We start from the raw sequence: 27,137 nt of genomic DNA, 5'->3' as shown, positions 1-27,137 counted from the left end.
AATTAATAAATTCGAACATGCCTTTATGGATATTAAATAATTTAAGTAATAATACAGAAAATTAACGTAAATGAAAATTAATTTACATAATGCTAAACTGCAAACTGTAAATTACTTTCAAAGGCAATATACTTTTCTCTCTCTCTCTCTCTCTCACACACACACACACACACACACACACACACACACACACACACACACACACAAAAAACGTTTTATTTTTTATAATTAATAATGAACTCAGTATATCGTCCCAGTTTATAAAGTACTGGTCAAAAGTTTAAAAACATTAAGATTTTTAGATCATTTTAAAAGAAATCCCGTACGCTCACAAAAATACAGTACAAACAGTAATATTGTGAAATATTATTGCACATTAAAATAACAGTTTTCTGTTTAATATAATTTAAAATGTAATTTATTCATGTGATGTCAAAGCTGAATTTTCAGCATCATTACTCAGTCTTCAATGTCACACTGCAAAATAATCCTGTAAAAAAACGGTAAACTATGGCTAATGCTTGCCAGCATCATACCGTAAAAATACGGTGTGTTACTGTTTTTGTGTGTTAGAGCATATAGCTGTTAAATCAAAGTTTTATACTGTAGCTGACTATACAGTATTTAGCTGTTAATTTCAAAAACAGTAGCCTAACACACCGTATTTTTACAGTATGATGCTGGCAAACACATTTTTTTTGGCAACCACCGTTTTTTTACAGGATTATTTTTACAGCATGATCCTTCATAAACAGTAAAGGCCTATTGGTCCTAATGATTAATAATGTTTTGCATTCTTAATGTTTTTGTGTAAATTGATACATTTTTATTCAGATTCTTTGATGAATAGAAAGTTAAAAAATATTATTTGAAAATTATTTGAAATAGAACTCTTTTATAATAATATAAATGCATTTACTGTCTCTTTTGATCAATTTAATATGTCCTTGCTGAATAAAAATATTATTTTACTCACCCCAAACCTTTGAATGGCAGTGTATCATGGTTTAAAAAAAAAAATCAAGCAGCACAACTGTTTTTAACATTGATAATAATAATGAATGCATGTTAGAATGATTTCCGAAGGAACATACTGATGAGTGCAGTTGATGCTGAAAATTCTGCTCTATCATCATAGAAATATATTACTTTTAAAACAATAAAACAGTTATTTGTAATACTATCTCACAATATTACTGTTTTAATGTATGTTTGATCAAATAAATACCGCCTTGGTGAGCAGAGAAGAGACTTCTTTCAGAAACAATAAAACATCGTAATGTTTCGAGACATTTGACTGGTATATAGCCTACATTTTACATTTAATTAGCAAAATTTTTATTTTTATAAATAAATAAATTTTATAAATAAAAAAAATATTGTTATAATTGAATGACCATTAGAAAGTGAGGTAAAAACCGCACCCTAATGCTTGTAGTATTGCCCCTGAATTTGTACGGTAAAGATCTGGTAAGCACAGCTGGCAATTAGTTTACACCGCAAAATTACAAACAATTTTACATTTATAGTGCTCACTGCTCATATTACAAACAACAACATTTAAACATGTCACACAACCCACACACTTATCATTATTTATCTAATGCGAGCTGTAATAATTTCATATAATGGTCTTTTCTTCTTAACTGGCAATATCTCCAAAGTTTGAGTGTGTAGGTCCAGGCGGTCCCTCTTCAAGCAGCTCCGCCCCGCAGTCGAGGAGACACGAGACAGCGAAGAGACTGAGACATGTGCTGAGAGAGACAGCGCGCTGTGGAGGCAGGACTGATCATCTTTAGGTAGGAAACAGATAAAATGTCATTTCACACTCGTGAGAGCGACTGTCTGTAAGGAGCAGCAAGTTGTTCGCGCGCAGAAGCGACATTTAAAGCCCCACATCATCAACTTTGCGCGTGATGCGGCGCGTGTGGGTTCAGCATCGCGTTTGTGAGCGCGCAACGAGCCCGCAACCGAGATAACTTTTACATGGCAGTTCGACACTGAAGTGTTGGCTACTTTTTACTCTCATTGACTGGTGACAAAGAAGACCGACTCGGTCAGGTGGCTTAGGAGAGGAGACTCACGGACCACGCGCATGTGTGGAGTATCCGTAGGATTTCAGAGCGCGCACGTTCGCCAGAATGGATGGTAACTACTTGGCCACTTTTTACGAGTCTGCAAAAAGTTTTTTTTAAAAGCCTCTGGGAGGAAGAATGGATGTGAAAAGCCAGCGGTATTATAGTTTGACAAGCAGTGCTTCTGAGATGGAAACATCTCAAGCTATGGAGGTCGAGATGCTGGATGGATCCTCAGTGATAAGTTCTTTCACTGAGCTTTGACTTTACTTTTATTCCTTCACAGGAGAATGTGATGCTTTTGAATAAGACTCTCACACACATGATCGTTCCCTTTAAACGCATCTATCATTAACTGAGCTTATATTTTCTCCCTGTTAATTGACATTATGGACAAGAACTCTATTGCATATCAGATGGAGTTGACACTTTTCATGGTCGTCTTCCTGTTTTGGGTCACCGTGTGTGCGGATGACAGTAAGATCATTTCAGACCGGTATGCTGTGTACTGGAACAGCACGAATCCCAGGTAAGAAACACCTCATTGCATCATTACTGAAAGCAGTGTGAGTCAAGTTTCAACATGACAAGCAGGTTTTACTCGAGGTCTTCAGAACTACAATCAGGCCAGAGTTTGTTTGGAACTTTTCCCTTTTGTGTTATTTTTATTTTATTTTTTACCTTTTATACACACACACACAAACAAACATATATGTTTGTGTGTCTGTATATGTGTGTGTCTATATGAGAAACATATGGGTGACTCGATTACAGGAACGTTTCTGACCCTCTAGGAAAAAAAGGCTTTATATAAACAACCCTTATTCCAGTGTTCTGGTGTACAACTTTTTATTTTGTCTGTATACAACTTTTCCCTAATTTGAAATATAGAAATAGTTGCCAATGCAATATTTAAAACAATTAAACACTATGTTGGGCTCATCTTCTATCTATCTATCTATATATATATATATATATATATATATATTTTTTTTTTTACTGGCACCTAAAACATTTTTTTATTATTATATTTCAATTTATAATTGTATTTTTTGTGTCAAAGATTCAGTGCCACAATACTGATGTCATTACCATCATCCTAAAAAAAGTTTCTAATTGGTTATCATGTAAATATAAAGGCAGTATCTTTTTAAAAATGAATTTGTGCTTTTCAACTTTTTTCCAAAACCTAAAAAAAAAAAAAAAAAATCTGTCACACATTATTTTAATATCCTGAAATCCACTCGAAGGTTGCTGAGGCCATATACTCTGATCTTTATTGTAGGATTTGTGATGTATATTTTAATATCGATTAAACAAAGTTGTTGAAAAAGCCTCCAATTGAATAATCACCATATATATATATATATATATATATATATATATATATATATATATTCTTTGATCAGTTCTGATACAATTTGGGTAAAGTCATTTAAATCAGTCCTAAACATCGAGGAATACTCAGGGTCTTCCATTTGAGTTTTTTATATGCGATTTCACTCATAAAACCACTAAGATTCTAAAACGCACACAAAAAGGCCTCACTTAGCCACTTGTGTGTTCCATTTAAAAGTACTTATAGGGCTTTTCACAAAATTAGCCTCTCTGTGAGCATATTGTAACTTTATGGCCTCATTTATTGCACGCTTACTGTTTGACACTTGGTGTCTGTTATGAGTTACTGAGGGCTGTGCACAGTTACATTGTGCCGTTGGGGTTGATAATCACCCAAAATATGTTAATAAATGCATAGTCTGATATCCTGTCAGCCTTTTGAAGAGACTGTTATTTTGTTTAATATTCTTTCTTCATGGATGTGTCTGAGGCGGGATCAGTACTGTTCATTTCATATCACCATATGGTTTAAATAGTCTAAGATGAAGCCCCCCTCTCGGAACACCCCAGCACCCCTCATCAGACCGCTCTCAAGGGCTGTTTCTGGCTGAGGATAGGGCTTTGTGTAACCACACAGTCAAACTTATAATTGGTTAAAACTGTGGCATGTAATGTATAAGTCATTACTGAAAAGTCCACAGATGTTTGCTCTCATTAGTTCTGTGAGGAAATTCTAAAGTTCTTTTTTGAGTTCTAGATTTGTAGTTTTTTTGCTGGGGATTATTGCTCTTTATCCTTTGTAAGAACATTTTATTGAACAGTTTTCTTTTTATTAAAAACAAGAATATAATTTTATTTGCATGTCTTATTCTTTTCTCCAGTTCATCTTAAAGGAAAGAATGCAGAGTAGAGTGTATAATGTATTCATTATTTTTTAAGAAAGAGACTGCCTTTAAAAAGGGCTTGATTTTTGCATTACAAGTAAATGGTTACAATAGTAAATTAGAAATAATACTTCTGTCCCATATTCATATTCAAATAATTCAATCTCTGATTACAGGAGATCTGGATAATTTTGTTCTCTATTTTTTTACCTGCAAGTTATGTGTGTTTGTGTCTGCTGTGCTATGTCAGAGCAGTGAAATGTTTGTTCAGCTAAACTGAGATGGGTCTTCCCTCTCTCTCTGTGTTAGAGAGAGAGAGAGAGCTCAGGGAAAAGGCATCGCTATTATTAGGCTGCAGAGTTTTTAACCCGTGCTATTGATTTTTACTGGTCAGCCAGTAAATCTATGAGATGTATATCAGTTCTTCCAGGTTTGGACGGTCAGAAACGCAGAGCAGATATGCATTGTAGCTCCAATGATTTGCCTCAGTTTTTTGCGAACCTGGAAAACTGAAATTCGAGTTTGCGGGCTCATTCTGAGTTGTGGTTTTCTAGCACGCTACCATAAAAGCGAGCTGTGCCGTCTGGTGTGGTTGAAGTCAGGACTCTCGACTGTTTGAGTCTGTTGTGTGGCTCAATTAGAAGTGTGAGACTGTAATGACTTGTGCTAAATGACCCCAATCAGAGCATAAATAAATACACTGAAATACATTTCTGCTCTCTATGAGCTCAGCCCTGAGGTGTCGATTTAACCCTTGTGGCTTTACGGTAAGGTCTACGAGGAGACTGGTGACTTATAAAGAGCATTTAGGGTGAAATGTAAGAAATGGGACCGTTTCAGAATGGAGCTGTTCAGATCCGAAGAGTAATCTTTGAGATTACATTTTTTAATGGAGCAGCTAAATAGTTACTGTGAATGCTTGTGTGTCTAACGTTTAGTTTTTAAGCTATTTAGCAGGCCCTCTTATCTGTAGAGAGTTAGAAAGAAGACTTTATTTTAATTTGTGAAATGCTGAGAAGTACGTGGCATGTCCTATTATTGATGTTTTGCTAAGCGTTGCAAAAATGTTTTATTTTTGTAGTGTGGCATATTTAGTTATTTTATTTATTGCTATCATTATTATTATTATTAAATAATAATTCTTTATTTGAATGAATTGGTAACACTTTACAATAAGGTTCGTTAGTTAACATTACATTAGTTAATAATGAATAGCACATATAGCATTTGTTAATCTTTGTTAATGTTATTTTCAACATTTACTAATACTTGATTAAAATCTTGTTAACATTAGTTAATGCACCGTGAACAAACAATGAACAGCTGTATTTTCATGAACTAACATTAACAAAGATGACAAATGCAGTAACAAATGTATTGCTCATGGTTAGTGCATGTTAGTAAATACATTAACTAATGTTAACTAATGAACCTTATTGTAAAGTGTTACCAATGAATTAATAACAGGAACTATTTTTATGGGATTTTTTTTGTTTGTTTTCTCTGTGCAAGTAAATCTGTGCGAATAAAGATTATCGACTCAAACTTTTATTCACTATTAAATATCAATTCGCTATAATAAGATCCCATGGTTCTGGTAAGGAAGCATTTCTTTGTATAGGTTTATTTGACTTTCTCACTCTTTGGCATAGTGTAATTGGTTCCTCAAGGTTATGAGGGATGCCTAGTGTCAGAGGACAAGACACGGATATGACTGTCTGAATCCACATGGATTTTATTCTCTTAGGGTCATTAACCTCTATTGTGATTGGTATGCTTGAAATTAATGACTTCAAGCTTGACCTTGGATGCTCGTGTCAAACGTCAGCTCCTGTAGGTGGCATTGCACCACATTCTGCCCCAGTTTACGGATTTGTCCGCCATTTTGTGAACCCTCACACTTGCCTCTGGATTATGGTGCAGGACGAAGACAAAAAATGGAGTATGGGGTTAATTTAGTCATACAATGAGAACTAACTAGATTAATTTTTTTTTTTCCATTTTATTACTAATAATTAAATTTTGAAGTTTATCCCCAGGCAGCATTTTGAAACTATTTATCTAGCATAGTGTTGAAAAAAATGAATGTGCTAAATGTACTTGCATTTATTGTAGTGACAAATTATCATTATGGTAAAGCATCTGTTTTTCAGACATGCGTTTTTCAATTTCAAGATTTTGTGTTCGCTTAAACAACACAGTTATTTAGCAAAAAAGTGTGCTGATTTTTTTTTTATTTAATTTTTTAAAAATCTAATTTATGTCTCTATGCCAAGTCATATACATACCCAGTGCCCAGTTTATTTTGCCTGACATTAATTGATTTTTCTGTTTTAAGCAGCACTTAGAGTTCAGTCAGTTTCCACTTCTTTGTTTGTGCATTCTTTCCGTATGTGTTTATAATTCATTTCTGGGCAGCTGGAGGTTGGCAATTTACAGTCTGCTTTCATCTAGACAGAAATACCTCAAATTTCACAATGCATGACCGAGTGTTTCTTCTGCTAAGACTGTGGCCTGCCGTCCTGAGGGTTGAGGGAACAATTTAGCCTCTTTGTAGGAAAACACTTTGAGAGAGAACCCATTCCAACCACCAAATTGCCGTCCATCCCGTGACTTATTGCAACTTTAGCATGAGATCGCTGTTTTGTTCTGTGGTTTAATCGAATTAACCCATCCATTAAAGTGTATAAATATAATCATTGTTTTTTTCCCCAACGACCCTCGTCCATTAATACGCAGTTACTACAGTGAGGGAAAGCACTTAAACTGACAGCGCTCAGGGCACAGTGAATTCGTTACTTTGGAAATCAGATTACAGTGGGAATGGCAGTCAGCTGTGTCCACTTGCTAAAACAACAGTGCATCTTATAAGATGGGTGCATGGAGTCACGCAGCCTCACTGGTGCTTTGTTTCTATGAGATTACAGGATACTTCTGTTGGAGATCCGTAGGAAGAAAATTCAGTTACTGGGGTCTATAGGTCAGCGGTTATTATAGCTATAATGCTTCCATTCTGTTATTGATGTTTACCGCTGTACTTTAGATTCATCTGCTAATGATTATCAATGACAGAATATTTCATGAGACCTTTGTTCTCTAAATACGTGAACCAAAAAGGGAATTGAGCCCTTGTCGGCAGTGAATGATGCAAATGGTCTAACGCCATATTGCATCAAAAGGCTCCAACATGTAATTAAAGATTAAAGTTGCCGCATGGTTTCAACATAAAACGACTGGATGAAATTGACATTTTGTAATCAGTAATCTCGGTTCAAAGTTTCGTTGAATAAAATGACTACTCATTGGCGTATTTCATTTTCAGCATTAATCAAAGTTGCATTACCTCGGGTTGGAACAAAACACCCCGCTGTGCCAGTCACTGAATGGTGGAAACGGTTGTGCTTCTCTAAATTTGTATTGCAGGAGTAACATAACCCTCTCCGCCATTATCTGCACTGTCCTGCCCCCCACCCTGTGACGAGATGACTGCTCATACCTGAACATTTGCACAGATGTCACATTCTTTGCAAACAACTCAAAACACTTTAGTGTACAAACAAACAATATAGACAAAACGCGTGTTTGTTTGTATTTTAAAGCGAAATATTTTTAGCTAGTTTATATGTTTACGCCAGATATGTACTATTAAAAAAAATACCAGGTAGTCTGATTGTTGTATAGCGTATAAGGTGTATAGGTCAAACATCGTGTTTTTTTTGTTTGTTTGTTTTTTGTTTTTTAAACAGTGATTTATCCATTTGTAGTTGTTTTGTTGTATGGTACTGTATATTCATTTTTCTTTGTCTGCTTTCAAAAAGTTCGAAATCACTCTGTTTAGAACGTCAACTCGTTTGTAGAAAGCAGCAGCCAAAATCCTTTCTGTGCAGGTGCTATGACGGTCAATTTCCACGCTTGTTCTCTGCGGTGGACACAAACCAGAATTTATTCTCAGGACCTTACAGGGCACCTTATCACCCCTGCGTCCTCACCTCTTTGTGTGGCAGTTTATTTTTGTCTGTTTTTATACCCAGCAACAGCCCCAATCACAGCGTCACCCTGCCTTCTGTATTACTCATAAATTTTAATGCCTGACCCACATTCACGTAGTCACGTGCATCCAGGGAACTTAAACTTGGTTTGAAGTAGGTGCTCCTTCATGGGTGGATCTTTCCCTCAATGGAAGCGGCACTGCATGCTGGCTTTGGTTTAAATAGCAAATCTGAGGACTAGGTGTTTTGTTTAAATATCTTCTTGTCATGCTTTTATCCAGGTGTTATTGGGTTCTCAGTCAAGTTAGCTCGGGACGCTCCTCTCTCTCAGGACCAAGGCCTTTCTCATTCTGTACAGTATTTATGAGACGCAGAGTGCCAGAAAGCCCTCCCTCAGACGGGATTGTTTTTAAACGAAGTGAGATCACCAAAACCACGTTCTCTTTCTTGTATTGTGGACTGAATGAGCTTTTCATTTCATTTATTTTTTAACCAAATTATTAGTTTTCTTAATTTTGTTTCCTTAATATTAATTATGCTAATTTCATGTGTGTATATATATGTATCACATTTCTGAAGGCACCAGGCATTACCTTGTTTAATTTATTCACTGTCTTAATTCGGCTGGAACTGTAGTTTAGTTCTGTTGACCCACATACAGTCGGCTCATTATGTCCATACACAAACTCCTCATTCTCTCCTCGAGTGAGTTTTATTTGGAAATATACTCCGCTCTCTGCTAAGAAAGGGAGGGTGATTTTAATGTTTCAAACCTAATTTGTGAAATTGCTTGTACATAGCCAGTTTTATTTTGATTTTTTTTACAGGAGTCTTATGTGTTATAATACATAAAATACCTGATGTTATTCATCAGTGCTATAAAATTAAAGACGTGCACTATACGCATTATATGGTATAGCAGAAAGAGAAGTATGGGGAAATATGTTACCTGAAAAAAAAAAAAAAGACCAGTGTCGAATTATTTTTATTTTAAAATGTTTATTCAGTATTAACATGGTAAAGTAAAATAGAGAAAAATACAGATACAATCATTTGTCAAACGATCCTCAAAAACATGGGTTACATGGGTTTTTGCTTCATATATTATACGTTTATAAGGTCAGACGTATTGTCTGAATTGAACAGTGCCGTCTTCTGTACTATTCTGTGGCTGTTTCTGATTATTATTTAAATGTATTTAGTTTTTTTTATTGTTGATTGTTAAACATTTTTCTTTACTGCACTAAGTAATTAAGTTTTACTGCCTTAGTAATTGCCAAAAAAACACGCTTATCTCTAAAAAAGGAATTGCATATGCTGCAATGAAATGTAACATAAAGGTATTTATAAAATATTATTTTATTTTGTGTGTAACACATGTGAGTTTGAAATTATGTAGAATCCTCAATTATAATTCACACGATGGATGTATAAAATACTCACAAAATAAAATATTTGTATAAGTATTCACATTTATGGAGAGAGAATTTAATATTGTAATTTAATATTTTTTGTAAATTAAAATCAGAAAACAAGATAATTTGACTTGAAAGTGCCCACTTACAAAGTGGCTCACAAAAATATTTCTTAGTTCAAAAACATTACTTGAATATTTTACTAAATGATACATATCATTAAATACAAATATAATACCACTTGATTTTGGTAAAACTCGGAATGTCTCAGCTGTGTAAAATTTGAGTAATTAAATTAAGTTTCGGACAATATGATTCCTAATGCTGGAGCCACCAGGTGACTTTTATGTGAACTAAAAGACATTTTATTTAGTATTTTTTGCATGTGACTCTATCTCTCTAAAGCCAAATTAGTGCTGATGTGTTTAGTTGATTCACCTGTTTTCACTTTGCAAAATGTCTTCTTTTCACCAATGGGGTGAAAAGCCACTGAACACATGGTTCTGTCTTCAAGTGAGAGGGAGGAGCTGCCCACACATCTCAGTAGGCCTTGACCTTCAAATAACTCGACATTTCTAAAGGAAAAGAATAGGAAAGCATGTGAGAAGTGGAACATTGCCTCCTTAGTCATCTGGGAGTTTTCTCCTTTGAACTGCAGATACGTCAAACCTGTCATCCTTGCAGAACCAGAGAAAAACCCTCTTATGCAGGGAATGTGTTGGCAGAGCAGGGACTTGAATTTGGGTTTGGGACCAATCCATGAGGGAAAATGGCCGAACCTTACCCTAAATATCTGCTGGACGCCCACTGCCAGGGTTAGTGGGACAGTTTTTTAAATGCATAGCTCTATCACCTCATGCATGCACTGCAAAACCATGCGGTTAGACGCACTGTAGCTATGCTTACGACTCAGCATTTACTTAGAAAAGATGAATTAAGCAGTAATTATAACTTTATAACTTGAATTTGAGCAACAACATGTTTGCTATAAATTAACAACTTATACGTTACATACAGTTAAAATCCAATATTTATTCAGCAAATAATTATTTTTTCTTTTAAAAACCAATTAGTTCGGGATAGAATTGTGAAAAAAAACCAAAACAACAACTAATAGTTTCTGTAGGTCTGAATCTTTTATTTCATAAAATTAACAATGACAATATTATTAGATGGAGAGTAACACGGCATATTGTTTAATGTCAAATGTAGGAGACTGATGATGCTCAATAACTGTATGCATTATTGACTGCAGATTTGTGAAGATCTATATTATGATGTTGGTGAATTCAGGTTTAATCCTTTTGTTGGTTTAACTATATTAATAATGCAGACATTCATACATTTAATTATATTAATACCTGCCTTTTTGGAATGCATGTGTGTAGTGTTACTTTTATTTTTATTTTTTTTATTTATTTATTTATATCACATACTGCAACGGATGTTGCGCAAGGTGCTTCACAAACAGTGAAATATAACAATTTAAAACATTACATACAATTTCATCCAAACAAACAATGGAATATAAGCACAGGACAAGAAACAAGTCAAGTCAAGTCACCATTATTTATAGCGCTTTTTACAATACAGATTGTATCAAAAAACTACATACTGTATCACACAAAGGGCCTATTTAATTTTTTTTTTCCTTTTGATGCATTTTCAGAAATGCAGCCCAAAAAATACACTGTTTTTGGCATATTTGAATATTATTAGACCTTTCAAAATGTTGTGTAGTGCTTTTCAATAGTTTTTTACTCAAGAAGTAGAATAATTTTCAGAAGTATCTTTTAGTGACAAATTGTTGTTTTCTCATCTTAGCCATGAGTAGGCGTGGGCAACAAGGTCGGTTTCTGTGCCCCTTTTTTCGCCCCCAGCACAAAGACAATCATGCCTCTGACTGAAACCAAAAATTTGGGGGGAATTTTTGATGTCTTCTGATGGCAGGGTTCTGCGAGAGAGACTAGTTGAGATCTGCAAAAGGAATCGATTAACAAGGACAAAACTATAACATAACTGTGTGAGCTTGTTTGCCTACCCGATTTTTACAAGTTATTGTGGAGAATGGGGCTAATTGTCAAGCTTTTTACTCCTGTGAATATATTTATTCAGAGAAGGTTTATTTTTAAAGGTTAATTTCTACAGTATACAGGCATACAAGATAAAAACGTATTGGCTTTTTAGGTTAAAATTGACCTTTGTTCAATAGTATATTCTTGTCGGGTTTGTGTACTATTACTGTGCTTGTAGTAGGTTGTAGTAATAATATGATTGTGATTTGTGTTTTAGTTGCACAATGCACAGTTTAAAATATTATAATATTTGACTTGAAACGTCTACAGATCCAAATTTAGGTAATGACCCAAATTTTCGACATTTGCCTAAAGATCTGGTAAAACACAATACACATTCCTTCCCAAAGAGAGAACTTTCCTGATGTTTGTTACATTCGCCGTATGTTTGCCGCTCATACAATTAGTTTTCTCTGTTTGTTTTGTAAAAGGCAGAGAGATAGAGAGAGAGAGAGAGAGAGAGAGCATGCGGTTCGACCTTTTTTTGGTGTATGATGGGTAGGATGATTGAGCTGTGTGCAGGCAGCACTGCATATGCCCAAAACGGCCTCAAAAATGCCTTGGCTGCCTCCAAATGTAGGTTTCTGTGACAGGCTAAACAAAAAAATGAATTCTCACAAGCCTGCAGTGATGCTATGTTACCATTGGCCCATGTGTTATAATATAACTCTTGGAAATACATACTTGGAGTTTTAATGTAACTCTCTTGAATTAACTTGGTAAGACAAAATGGAAAATTGTTATAAGATTTCTAAAGTGCGTTTTGGTCTAAGCATACAGGAACATGGGGCCAAGTGCGTTGTGATCTAAGCATACAGGAACATGGGGCCTAGGCTGGTGTGTTATTTCATTAGAAATAAATTGCATTGGTTGATTCAGCTTCAGGAGGTCGGTGTGTTCAGTCCAGATTTGCGTTGAAAAGAAGCGTTTCATAAAAACCCATTGACGGAAGCTAGAGAAGTACTTATCTTGCACATTTCCACGGCATACTGTAGTTATTCTGCCATGAAATGGCTAATCCAGGCACAGGTGTGATCACGGATTGATGTCTCACCTTTTGCGCTGTGAACGAGCCAGCTGCTGATCAGGACACAGGAAGATTACCTGGGCAGTGTTGTGAGTTTAAACAGGATTAGCCATTTCAACTCAGGTGCTACGCTAACAGGATTATAGACTCATTTCACTGCACCATTCCAGCTTCCAGTTGTAGTCCAAAACAAAGGTATGTTTGACACACCACACATTATTGTTGTCGACAAACATTTGGCCACACGCTTAGTGTTTGTTTTTATGATGATCAAATACTTTTTCGCATTCCAGTATAATATGCTTAACTTTAACTACAAGTAAGACATTTAATAAGTCGAAAGTGTAAAGACTGTCTCTGAGGTGTTATCAAAACAAAGTGAGGCTAGTTGCACAAATCTGTCATACTTTAGCCTGAACATACCCAGATTAACATTATACCGTATTAGTTTGTAGCCCTCAATCGGGTCATGGGGTCTAAACGACCCCAATCGACTTTTACTTAATAAAAAAAGGTTCCCTTCTCAGTGGAATAAGATTTTGTGACTCTTCCTACATTATTATACACACACGCACACAAAATGGTCTTGATTCGGTCTGAAGGTATGTAAAAAAACATGTTTACACTTCTGGTCTTTGGGGTCATATTTGACCCCAAAGAAATGAATGGGAAATGTGAAAAAAAAAAAAAAAAAAAAAAATCGACATAAATCTGAAAATTTTTACACAGGAATGAAGGCCTAGAGCATAAATGCAATGTATCATAAAAAAATAATATTTCAAATGCAAGCTAATGGTGTAGTTGAGGAATTGTGTGGTATATGGATACAAAAGTACTTTATATATACAAAAACATAGCATTAATGAAAAGATGAGAAGTTAACACACACACAAAAAAAATAAAAATAATATATATATATATATATATATATATAAAAATGTACATTTTTTTTGTAAAATTACTCAATCAGTTGTTGGGGTCATATAGACCCGAAGCCCAGAAGTGTAAACAGGAAACGAAGACCATTTGAAGGTTAAATTAACTGGATATTACTGTTTACTAGTGTGTTTGGACAGATTTTAGCAAATGAGACAGATTCTCTGCCCTGATCTCTGTTCAGAATGTTCTGGTTATGATCATCACATGTTCTGTGTGACACGGGTTGATGACAACCCGCAGGACTTTGGTCTGTTCAAGGCCAAACAGAGAGAAAATCCCAAGAAGGATGTATTTTTAATCCAAGGATTTTGTCTCGAAAAGCTAAACTCCTCCAGAGGGCTTTGAGGTTCCTTCAGAATTCCACGGCTCCTCAGCCACATCTCATGGAGGAAAGAAACTTCATGTATACTGACAAAGAAAGATTAGTGTTGGAAATTAATTATTGTGAAAAATGAATAATTTTATTGTCATATTTTACGTCTTGAATGACATTCATTCTTGGAATATAATGCACAAGCCAGTATAGGCTAAAAATTATAGTGGTTCTTTGAAGTAGCTTTTTTTTTGGTTGGTTTTCTGATCAACCGTTGTTACAAATCAGATGTAGATACATTTGTGAAAAGTAAAAAGTACACTGTGCCTTTAATAAAATCACAGTGTACGTTTTAAAAAACGTATATCAAACATTACTATCACGATGGTATCAAAGAGTTTAAACAAAGCACAGTGTAACTATATATTAATTTGATGTTTTTCCCAATGCCACATGGGGACTATTTAAATTTTTTTAGTACTAAAACATCCCTGATCCAGATCCCACAGACGGCATCTCTAAATCATGTGTCTGACAGCTAAAGGGCACTTAACAGGGCAAGCTGGAATTCATCAAAGCAACCGTTTTAATGTTAGGCCATTCCTCGATTCTCTTTGTATCTTTTCCAACCATTTTTTGAATATCAAACCTTGAGTGCTCAGTTACTTTATTGATACTTTCAGAAGCAGAATTGCCATTTTTAATTCCGGGACAATGCAAGCCCCTGTTACCTCAGTAGCAATATTAAATTGAAACTCAATGCAATAAGTGAGTAGATGCACCGTTGAATATGTGTGGTAGATTTCCATATGATGCTAAAGGTGATATTACTAAATTAACAGACACGCGGATAGGGCCGGATTTATGTATAGGCCTTCTCGGCATGTGCCTTTGCTTGCAGGTCCAGGGGGGACCAATTACAAGGAAGAAAATGTGTATACTTTTAAATTATTATTTCAATCAAATGCTAAAATTTCTGTAAGACAGTTACTTTACAAAGTAATACAAATTGAAATATCATTGCTGTCGGGCAGAAAACTCGTATCTCCATATTTCAACTTTTTTTTAGCTACTAGATACTATTAACTGTTATGTTATGCAAATATTTAACAGATTAAAAGGCCTGTGATTAAACCTCGTGACTGGCACCTCAAACTGTCGGTAAAACTTATAACTTCACCCGCCTCAATATTGAATGCATTACATGCATCCAAATATGTGTGTAGCACTTCAAAGGTAAATGACATTTGTTCAAATAAGTACAGCTTTTTCTTTCTTTGTTGAATGTTTAGTCTTGCATTTGTCATCGAGTCATAGCCAATACGGTCTTAAATAGCCTTTGCTTCTTGATCTTTTTATAACATGAGATTGTGACCAAATGACAGATAATGATAGCTACAGATAAACTTCATAACCTGTAAGTTGATGTGAATGTAAGTTGCCTCAGTAGTAAGCTTCTTTATGTTTTTTGTTTATTTATCTGGGAATCATGGTTACTGTTTTGTTTTATGCAGTATTCTGTTGGGGATGTACTGTAGTATCACTGTAGATGAAAAAATAGGATTAATAAATTGATTAGAAAGGCTGGTTCGGTTATTGTCCTGAATCCTGATTCACTTGAGGTCATTGTGGAAAAGATTACAAGGGCAAAATTAAAAATAATTCTGTCACAAAGGTCATCCACTACACACTGTATCTTTAGTGGACTTAACCCTTTAGGCGCCAGAGGGTTTTTTTCCTAAAACGTAGGGCTGGGCGATATATCGCACGATATTGTATGCGCATCTAATCAGTAAAGCCGGTTCCTTGATTAGTAGTAAATCACCTTCACCTGCTTTTAGATGGAGCAGCATTTACTACAAAGACACTGACAAGCTGAGCCAAATCGTGTTAATATCGAGGACGTACCTTATAATGGACTTCCATGGGAACCAGGTCCAACCGAGGTCCAAACGACAGTTATAACAGTTACAGATGCAGCTTCAAATGTCTTTAAACGACACCAGACGATGAATAAGGGTCTTATCATGCGAAACGATCGGTTATTTCAAAGCTTATTCCAAAAATGTAACTTTTCTAAGGACAAATGCTAGCCTTTCTCCATTCTGTGAGGCGCGTTTGCAACGTCACGTAATACGTAATTACGTTCAAAAGGTCACGGGCGACGTAGCCAGAAGTACAGAGTCAGTGTTTACAAGTTGAACGCATAGGTTGAACGTGTAAACGAACTCAAACGCCGTTTACAAAAAAGGAATTAAAAGGTAAAACAACGATGTCGGACGATTTTGATTCTGTACTTCCGGCTACGTCGCCCGTGACCTTTTGAACGTAATTACGTATTACGTGACGTTGCAAACACGCCTCACAATATATTACAAGGCTAGCATTTGTCCTTAGAAAAGTTACATTTTTGGAATAAGCTTTGAAATAACCGATCGTTTCGCATGATAAGACCCTTAATTATCGTTTGGTGTCGTTTAAAGACATTTGAAGCTGCATATGAAACTGTTATAACTGTCGTTTGGACCTCGGTTGGACCTGGTTCCCATTGAAGTCCATTATAAGGAGAAAAATCCTGGAATGTTTTCATCAAAAACCTTAATTTCTTTTTGACTGAGGAAAGAAAGACATGGACATCTTGGATGACATGGGGGTGAGTAATTTATCAGCAAAAGTTTTTTTCAAAAGTGAACTAATCCTTTAATGAGATAATTAAGTGATTAGATGAGTGGTGATAGAGCATTATTGAAGACACCTAAAGCAGAATCACAAGGAAAAAAATCTAAAATTTTAAGCCACCGTTATGGAGATGAGTGTTTGCTTTAGTTGGGCTCTTGACCCTTATATTATAAATTTTATATTTTAATTGGCTGTTGCATCTGAGTTATATCTGTCAGATGAACAAAAATAAACAATTATAAAATGATGTTGGTCATATAATGACATTCAACATTTGAAATTTGAAATCGCAAATTGTCTGCGATTTATTCTGTTGGTTAGTGTACGACTTAGATTCTGCATAAATGTCCAGAATGTTAAATATAATAGACGGATTTCTCAAAAGTTGTTTAAAAAAAAAAATCTTTCCTTTAGGCACACACAGACCTCAAGATTCAGTTAATGCTTCTCAACAACGGTGACGAGTAGAATATTCAAGTAGGAAAAGTAAATTACATAGACAATTCAGATCATAATTTATTCAAACCGCAATGCATGATGGGAGCCATTAATGAGTTGTGATTGGTGGCAACAAGGATTATTAATGTCACCACAGTTGAGATAGACGGGCTGATTATTGATCTCTGTGTTTCTAAACAAAAATGATAGTGATTTGATCAGAATATTTTTTATTAAACATTTTAGGTTATAAGAAAAATACAGATATGCAGTAAAACCACAAAACTGTTGCTAACAAGTTAAAGCAAATCATCTGAATAGATTTCATTTTTCAGATCAAGCTTAATTATGTCAAAACATTACCAACACTATTAGATCACAGATGTATAAATCAATAACAGCAGACAATAATTATATAAGGAACATTACAAATGTAAACATATAGAAGAAAAAAAGAAAAAACTTTGTATCTTTCGCCGCCAGGGCGCTGCCATTGTGCAGTTGACGTCACGGGGTTGGTTGGCTCAAGTTTAACAGGCTCTGGGCATTGAAAATCGCGACATCAAACTGTGTTTATACCAGTGTTTTGACCGCGAACGACTACATTTAGGTACAGTTACAGAACTGTACAGTTGGGTACAGTTATTAGACAAAAAAACGACGTCTCATGTTATATGTTGACAAACTGCACATAGAAACATTGTTCGCAATGTCTGCCGTCAGATATTCCCGTCTTGTCAACAACATGTAAGTTAGCATGTATTTGTTAAAGGGGAAATGAAACGTCCATATTTTCCCACTGGTAGTGCTAGTAGCTACAGCCTACATATACTAGGAAAAAGTGTCTCCGCAATGACATCCTTCAGGGAAAGCATCGCCGCTTCCACACGTCTTACTCCCGGCACAGCATGGTAAACGTGCGCGCCGGTGATGCAGAATTGACCACGCAATACATGCTCACGATCAACCTCTTGACAACAGATGGACTCTGACACGGAGGGCATCGCAGGACAACAGCCACACTGACACCTGGTAAGTTAGCGTTGCAAACCCGCTCTTCGCCCCAAACCACCACCGGCTGTTCTACATAGCAACGAAACTTACATGTTGTTGACGAGACGGGAATATCTGACGGCAGACATCGCGAACAATATGTTTCTATGTGCAGTTTGTCAACATATAACATTAGACGTCGTCTTTTTGTCTAATAACTGTACCTAACATTAGTCATTCGCGGTCAAAACACTGGTATAAACACAGTTTGATGTCGCGATTTTCAATGCCCAGAGCCTGTTAAACTTGAGCCAACTGCACAATGGCGGCACCCTGGCAGCGAAAGATACAAAGTTTTTCCTTTTTTTCTTCTAAATGTTTACATTTGTAATTTTTCTTATATAATTGTTGATTATATTGGAAATCCATCTTGTAAATCATGTAAACTTGATTCACCGCTTCATTTCCCCTTTAAGCATTCACTTTGCTTTCACATTTGACCAGCAGCACATTTTTGTTAGTTACCAAAATTTGGTATCTGTGTATTTTAGCAATAAAGAGAAACAGTTGGAGTTGGTTTATTCAGTTCTTCATTATACTTGCATGGAAATGTACAAAACTTCTGAACATAACCTTTCCTCATCTGTAGTTTGACCCAGATAGTTAATTATGATGGAGAATTCTCTCCAACGCTGAGGGCAGTCACAAGGTCAAATGAACGATCCATTTCTATCCCTTTTCTTCCAGATGTTTGGAGTTCAGTGACAATGGCAACAATCACAGGAGATTCAGTGTCATTAACCTCTTATTCCATCACCATTAACCCTCCGGTGAAGAAAAAATCTAAACCAAACACATCAGTGAGACACATAATCTGTCTATATTGCTGTCAGTTCATAATGTCTTACTTTTAGGTCACACAGATGTGCTTTTTCATCATGGTGTGTGTGTGTGTGCATGCATGTGTGTTTGGAAAAAATATTGTCAACATTGATAGCTCTAACCTAGTGAGCTGCCTTGTGGCCACATGTTTCATATACAAGAGTAAGTATGTGCATTACACTCAAATGTTAAAATTAAATAAATAAATAGTTATGCGCCGATAATATAATTTTGGCCAAAACAGTTTATTTTATGGCCGATAATCTGTAAATAGCAGATTATAAAAAATTCTCTACTATTTTGTCACAAAAATGCTAACTAGATTTTGGAAGAGCAATGTGTGTTGATGGCTCTGTTTCTGCTTCCTTGCCGCATCATTAGATCATCTCTTTGTCCTGCGTCTGTTCCACATGTCTGGCTGTTCAGCGGCTCTGCATGTCAACACATCACGGTCAGCAGGATTAACCGGTCCCTCTCCATTAGAGAGCCTCCCACTCGGACACAGTGAGAGTATGACATTTTGCCATTCCCGTATGCTGTAAAAAACAGCTTAATTCACTCCATTACCAAGCACTCTGGGAAAATGTCTTTTTACCTCATGTAATGGTAACAGACTCTCTTTTTTTCTCTCAAAACCTGTAGCAAGTGGTCAAAGTAACCGTTTGCTCACTAGGCAGCAGCGCACTTAGTTCTTATGAAAGCAACTGCCTTATGCTGCTTCTGCTCAGGTCGAGGAAAGAGGGAATTTCATGGGTCATTAGCATGGTTCATAACCACGCCTTACGCTAAGGACTTTTCAAGATGTGATCTCGATGGGTCTGCATTTGATGGTATAAAAAGAAAGAGCATTTGGGGCCTTGCCTGGATGTGGGGGGAAATTTCTGTGCACTGAACTGCCTGCCTGGAGGGAGACCAGGAGTCGAACGGTGACTCACAATGTGTTGAGTGATCTAAACATCCAGGAGGACCGGAAAGGTGAGAGGTCTTTCAAACCGAGAGGAGTTCAGGGGTCGATCTTTTGGTAAGCTCTCTGTGACATCTTGAAACTTCAGCTTCAAGACCAGAATGTTTTGCGCCAAGTAAGTGGACACGTTTGATGCCTTTGGAAGAGCGGCAGGCTCATCCTGGTTTGATCCCTTACAGTCTCCCTTTCTAAGTGCTAGTAGGTGCTGGTGAGGCTGTTTTAATCTGTCTGCAGAATGGGCAATTAGGAAATCCTCGGAAGCACCGGGCCACTGAGCCCTTTATTGAGGAGCTCACTCCACACACAGGGATTAAATCGGCAGAGAGAGACTCCGCTGCAAGGGTCTTTTCTGCCACATTAGCTTTTACAAAAGGGATTTCAGAGGTCTAGGAACAGCAGCCCCCACCTTTGCCCCATCCTCCGTCAGAGTTCGGTGGTCGCAATTAACCGATGTTCCCATAGAAGGTGCATCTCCAGGTCTGGTCGGGATGAGGGTCCCCGTGTCCCCTGAACTACACCCTTTAGACTTATAATTAAAGTTGAGACAACTCTTAGAACCAAAGAGATGATGGGAGGGCTAAAGGTGCTTTGTTCAAGGCCTTATTGGACGAAATCAAGTCTTGTTGGTTGAACTAGTCTGCATGACTGACCAGCTTCAACAGACCACAGGGTGAAGGCGGAGGCATCAATAAAATGCATTGAGTACTACTCGGATAACTTCAAAAGCCAGTGACTCAAACTAGCCTGTATCTAAGCTGACAGATGAAGACTTTCAATTGTTATTTAAATGACACTTGAATAAAGCACACTTGCTTTTTTCAAGCCAAAGAGACTCTAAGACATCACAGCACCTAAAAAAGGCTAATGCGTATTTACCGGTCGGTTCAGAACTGAGGTATTGCTGTACTAAAGGCTGTTTTTTACTATGTTTACTGTGTTTGAAACGAAAAGACATATTTTATCCATTAGACAAACTTTATTAAATCCTGGGGCACTCAGGGAAAAATAGCAGAGGGTTTATTACTCTTTTACAAAGTACTAGTTTTGTATTACTATATATTGCCTCTTTAGACACTCTGAAAGTCATTCTTGACTTTGCTGGTGCTTGTACCATGTAGAATGCTGGCCTCTGCAACACTGGCTTGGATCGCAGTGACAGTGCACCAGGCTTTGTTAATACTGCCCTTAATCCATGCCCTTCAGGGCCTTATACCCAACACCCACTCTCTATAAGCTCAAGAGCCCTGTACAGTGGGCGACACTTTCACTGTAGAATAGACGAATCCGACGAGCGTTCTGTGTAGGCTGCCATCTTGTGGCGACGCCATTACTGAGCTGTTACACCGGCATAGACCGGTATGTAAACAAACCTCGGTGATAACGCGAACGCACCCTCAATGACAGCTACAGCCAGGCAGAATGACTTGTTGGGTTGATGATGTTAGACCTTGGCCTCCAGTCACAGATGAAGGTACAAACGATCTTACAGATTTTTTATGAAAATAGCTTGGCAAGCTAGCTAGGCTAACGTTTGCTAACGAGGAAACTATAAATAGATCTGTCCAGTTGGCAACAATAAATAAATGAATGAAATCAAATAAACTAATTCATGTTTTTCATTTGTGTCCATTATTTATCTCATTTTCACATTGCAACAGGCAAGGGTAGGGTAACGGTACAGCTAGAAAGTATACATAATATCGACCAATTAGTGTTTTTAAACCATGAAAAGAGGTCAATATAACAGCAGGAGAACAATTATGTCACATAACGTTATATTTAGCTCAGGAAAGCCATTTAATGACCATAGCATGTTAATTGAATAGAAAAAATAGCAAGAGAGGAGATTTTGCTGATCACTATATCACATATTTATTATATTTTTTACTTATGTCATTAAATAATTGTTATTATACGCGAATGTCCGCGTCTTGTACTCGCCCAGGAAATCTGTGTAAAACCGTACAGCACCAGACAGGGGCAGTCGACCCGGGGTATTCACAATGTTTTCTCTTCAAAATTGAAATTTTACTGCCACCATAGAAACAATTTATAACGGAAACTGTTTACCCACTCGACATTATACAAGGGGTAACGTTGTAACGTTAGTGACAGTCGTAAATCGCGGGCTGTTTATTCCAGTGGACGCAAGTTGCAACTAAAACAATAGGAGGCAATGGCGCAACGCTACCCAGCAACAGCTCAGTAATGGCGCCCCGCTTACTTCCGGTAGTTTCGCCGGATTCGTCTATAGCCTTCCGGTCACAATCACATCACCACACTGAGTTATGGCACAACTGTTAAACTTGGGCTTTTACTTGTCTGATATCTGACAGAAAACTTTAGACACTTGCGAGAGTTAGAAAACACTCTTGAGTGTAACTTGTATTATTTTGTGGTTGGCAGAGTTTTTAATGGCTGATGCAGAGGACTGGGCAGCAGGGTGACTGATGGCCTGGTTTTACCTGCAGAACAAATTTTAAACAAAAGCTTCACTGAAAATATTAAATGCATATCTATGTGTGTCCCGCCCCTTGGATGTTCATTTATTCAATATTTTGGCAAAATGTATGAAATGGCCAGTGCAAGTTTAGTACCCTCAACTCGGTTTAACACATTTTCCAAAGCAGCACAGAAAATTACAGAAAAATTCTGAAAATGGGAACAAAAGGCTGATTCTTATATACATTTTGGAACTGACACTGTGGAATGCCCACTTGAAGTAATCGGCTGCTCAAGGTACAGCTACTGTATACTGACTAGGGGTGGCACGGTACATGAAAAAACACCCGAACCGTTCGGTTCGCTTGTCTCGGTTCGGAGCGCGTGTGCGTCTCACGGTTCGACGCATGCGCAATGTAACCTCGTGCACGTATGTGACGTGTGTTTTCTTTTCGCGCGACATAAACTTGTTCGACTTGGACCGGCGCTCATCAATAACATCAATCTAGCGCGATTCGGCTCCGTATGCATTCATCACTTTCGCGGTATTTGATGTCATTACCGATCGCTCTGTGCAGCGCCGGTTCAAGTTAATAAACAAGCCAGTAAAAGTGGAGTATGGAGCGCTGCAGGTCACGGCACGCGGAGAAATGGCAAGTGAGGGAGTTGGAGGATGCGCCAGCGTCGTATAAGTCTATGGTATAAGTCCGGTGTGTGGGAACATTTTGGATTTCATGTTATGATATTTTAATTTAACTACAGTGGCACTTTATGTATAGATAAGAGCTTCAGTCATACGTTTCCAAACCCTGCACTTTAATTTTAAGTGGAAAAAAGTACCCTCACATTTTGGGAATAGAAGCATTGTTGATACTGTTTTTGTGTTGAGGTTGAATTTCAATTTCACTTTATGTTTATGGCCTTTGCTATTGCTATAGCTTAATTATCTATAGGCAATGAGGTTTCATGTATATTGACATTTAAAAGACAGTGTTTTAAGAGTTCCTCTCTTTTTCTTTTAAAAGATAGAATTTTGGTAAGAGCTACAAAAGTTAGCAGTTGATACATGAAAGTTAATTTCTTTGTGTAAATAAGATTTATGTGATAAAAATGCACAAGTTCTTGTAGAGATAGTGATACACATTCTCCTTTTTTGCCAAATAAACAAAAAGCATGTCAATTTCTTCTCTCTTGCTGTATCTAAATCTGAGATGAAATCTAAAATTCAGTTTGTGCATGATTGCATGAATATAATATATATTTTTTAATACTGTATCCTAAAGTGTGGATAATTAAGCTATATATCACATGCTGAAGTACATTTCTGGAGTGTTAAAGATTAAAAGAAAAAATAACAAGAACCGTACAGAACCGAAAACCGTGACCCTAAAACCGTGATACAAACCGAACCGTGGGTTTTGTGAACCGTGCCACCCCTAATACTGACCCCAGTCATTTCAAAACATTGGACCATTAATTGGCTTGGGTGATACAACGATCCTACTGTGGTGAAGCTCAAAGTACAAATCTGTTTGACTGGCAGTTTTGACAGGAATTTTTCTTCTGTATGTGTATCTCATAGAATATCCTATTATATTGCCTCTTCATCATCTAAAATCAGGTCTGACTTTTTTTTTGATGGACAAAGATAGAAAATGATTCAACTTTTTGTTCAGACTAATTGAAACTACAATTTAACTTTTTCACAACATACAAAATTAACGTATTATTTATTGGTTATTTTGACAAAATGTCAAATATGGGAACACGTTAAGCTTTCTGCAAACTTCGCGTTATGTTATTACCACACTCCAGAAAAGAGTCCCCTCTAATGAAAAACAAACAACACTTTCTTTATTGTCTTTTGCCAGCCTGTGATTTGATGTACATTGTTTAATTTCTGTTGAGTAATATAGTATGTTCTCATGAAATGGAAGCATTCTTGTACCCATTATGGATGACTTCAGATCGCTGCATGTAGCCTTTTCATAAATCATTTAAAACCAAAGAATAACTGTTGTTCATATCTTTCCCTACCCGCAGGGAATGAGACCTAGTTACACTCGGGTTCGAGCTATTTGGATCCGAGTAGAAAGAAATGGAATGAATTATGCGGTGCATTTATGTAATGGCGCTTTTAAAGACATGCTTCCCTGATCAAAAAGTGCCGGTTTGACACAGCCTCCGGCCTCCCAGTACATCAAAACCATTACACTGTCAGATACGGAACCAGACCACAGTGATTGATAAGTGTTGCTTACAGTAAACATGTGTATGTAGTACAATGTATCATTCAAATGGGGCCCCACATCCTTCAAGCTTTTTTCGAGGTTGAGGAGGGTGTTGGGAATCTGAAACACGATATTACAGCTCAGAGCATTCCGTCACTCCGTACTTTTACCCTTGGCTAGAAATCATTCAAAACTTTGCCGGTGTGAATTCCCACCACTGTAACCCAAGGCTAGTGCAGAATTCTTCAACATGCATTACACAGGTGCCATTAGCCCCGGACCACGTTTCCCTTCTGTTGGGGTTTTCTCTGTTGCTCACAGTAGAAGTAGTTTAAGATGGTCTTCGTTACAAAAACAAATTAACAAATTGCTCATTGATTGGCATTAGTCTTTCTCCAAATCTGCCACGTTGGTAGATCTGCCACTCTCACTGACCATTACTATCTCTGATAGCCCATATCCTGACAAGAAACATATTTTCTCATGTGATGCTATACCACAGCCTAGTGTGGCTATTTCCTCAAGAAAATCACACTGGACTGGATGTGTTTGCATGTGTAAGAACATGTGTAATGTTTTTTCCATGTCACCAGTTATTTAAAGAGTAATTTACTGTATATTTCCATGTGTAGTCTGATATTTGAAAAATTTTATGACATTAAGGTTTTATTGAATCAAATATTTTTTTTTTTTAAATGTATTTTTCAATGTAAAAAATGATTATGTTAATAAGAATAAATTATGATAATGTGTTTTTACATTTCTTTTATTTATCAACATGAGTTAAGCAAATTCAACCTTTTTTATATATTATATAAGATTCAATATTTTTTAATAAGTTAATGTAATTTAAGTTGAAATGACTTCCAAGTTGTTTGTACTTAAAAATCTAAGGCGACGACTTTTTTTTTTACAGTGTTCAAATATATCATGTCATAACAAAGAAGGTTACCTTGAGTTTTTTCATTACAAACAATATATAACTGTTAAAAAAAAGAAAAGAAAAAAAGTAACCTCTCAACAGGTCTCGAAGTATTTATGGTTTCAGTGCTATTTAACACACATTAAAGTCGTCATGCAATGGAAGTGGAGATCTCATTTCTTCCCTATTGTGATGAATGTCTGTGTGAAATGGCTTCTTGAACAAGAAAACTTGTTCTTGGGAATTGATTGGATTTCTGTTTTTTAGTTGTGATCTCATGTGAGTGAAAGGTTGTTCTGCCCTCACACGTCATCAGAAAAGAGAAGAGATGTCAAGTTATTTTTTTGATTAAAGATTAAGAAAAAAAAAACAATAAAAAATAAATACATTTTGATTTCATGGTGATTTTAAATTATGTATTAATTATTTTAAAGTCAATGAAAAAATAAGTTGAGCTATTCCAATAACAATTTGTAGAGATGTGTGTATATATGTATAAAGATTATTATATATTATAATATGAACTTATAAATATAAATATTGTGCATATTGTTCATGTTCAATTTAGGATGGGTGCCTCAACCAAACAACTTTTTAATTCCCTTTGAGTTTCATCACAAACAATGCTAGTTGCCATGTTTTTAGCATTAGGCCATTAATAAGTTTAATTTCAACCAAGATGTTTGTTTCTCATAAGTCATTAACTAGAAAGTCCACCTTGACTGCCTATTGGACAGCATAACCTTGTACATAGTAAACTTAATATTACCACAATCCTCTGTTTATGAAATGATTTCCTTTGCAACGGTCCATCTCCTTTGATTTCCTTTTGCCTTGGCTTAAAATCCTGCTAGTTTTTCCTTTCTTTTCTCCATTTTTTTGGGGCGGCCGTACTAGCGGGGCAGAGGACGATGGTAAAGGCAGAGCAATAACAGGAGAGTTAATGGGATTATGCAAATGAGAGCGCTCTTAAAGGGCCCATTTGAAGTGTTTAATGGAGATTATGGAAATGGTTCACTGGCTTCAGCGTTTGGAGTAGAAATGAAAGGCGTTGGAAAGGTTTTGGGAGGAGGTTTGGTGAGTTGGGGACACAAATAAATAATTAAATCCAATGGGCCTGCTTGTCAGCATTGTGGGAGGAGAAGGCAGGATGGATTGAGGGATGAGCCGACCAGTAGGAGGAGATGGAGTGGAGAGAGCAAGATATTTGCATGGCTCTAATGTTATAATGCGCTTCTTTTTGAGATTTTGGGGCAGAGGTTCAGTTTGCTCTCAGATTTAATGTTAATGCTACAAACTCATGAAAGTTCGGAAGCACACTAAAACCATTCTCCCTAAGAAGTGTGTTTTATGCTGAGGAAATTGCATTTCTGAACTTGGAATTATTCACGAAAGTGCAGACGATTTTGGATAACTCTGTGAGTGTGTGTTTGGATCTCCAGTCATGACCTGGAGAATGGAGAGCTCAACGGTGTTTGAAGATGGTGTTCTGCCCTTTTTTAGTCCTGTCTAGACAGATGTTTGACTAAAT

At 36.6% G+C, this 27,137-nt stretch overlaps 1 protein-coding gene across 1 annotated transcript in view; it reads left to right on the top strand.

The window, feature by feature from the left end:
- The first annotated feature begins 1,703 nt into the window (after positions 1-1,703).
- The window catches only part of efna2b (ephrin A2b), a 206,759-nt gene continuing 181,325 nt past the window's right edge, over positions 1,704-27,137 (top strand). Inside the window, exon 1 of the mRNA XM_039655467.2 lies at positions 1,704-2,604. Coding sequence (XP_039511401.1) covers positions 2,465-2,604 — 140 coding nt within the window. The 5' untranslated portion in view covers positions 1,704-2,464. The remainder of the gene's footprint in view (positions 2,605-27,137) is intronic.

This window comes from Pimephales promelas, chromosome 21 (genome assembly GCF_988280905.1).
Source record: "Pimephales promelas chromosome 21, fPimPro1.hap1.1, whole genome shotgun sequence".
Lineage (NCBI taxonomy): Eukaryota > Metazoa > Chordata > Actinopteri > Cypriniformes > Leuciscidae > Pimephales > Pimephales promelas.
Note: the sequence above shows the minus strand (reverse complement) of the source record. Positions and strands in the feature narration are given on the sequence as shown.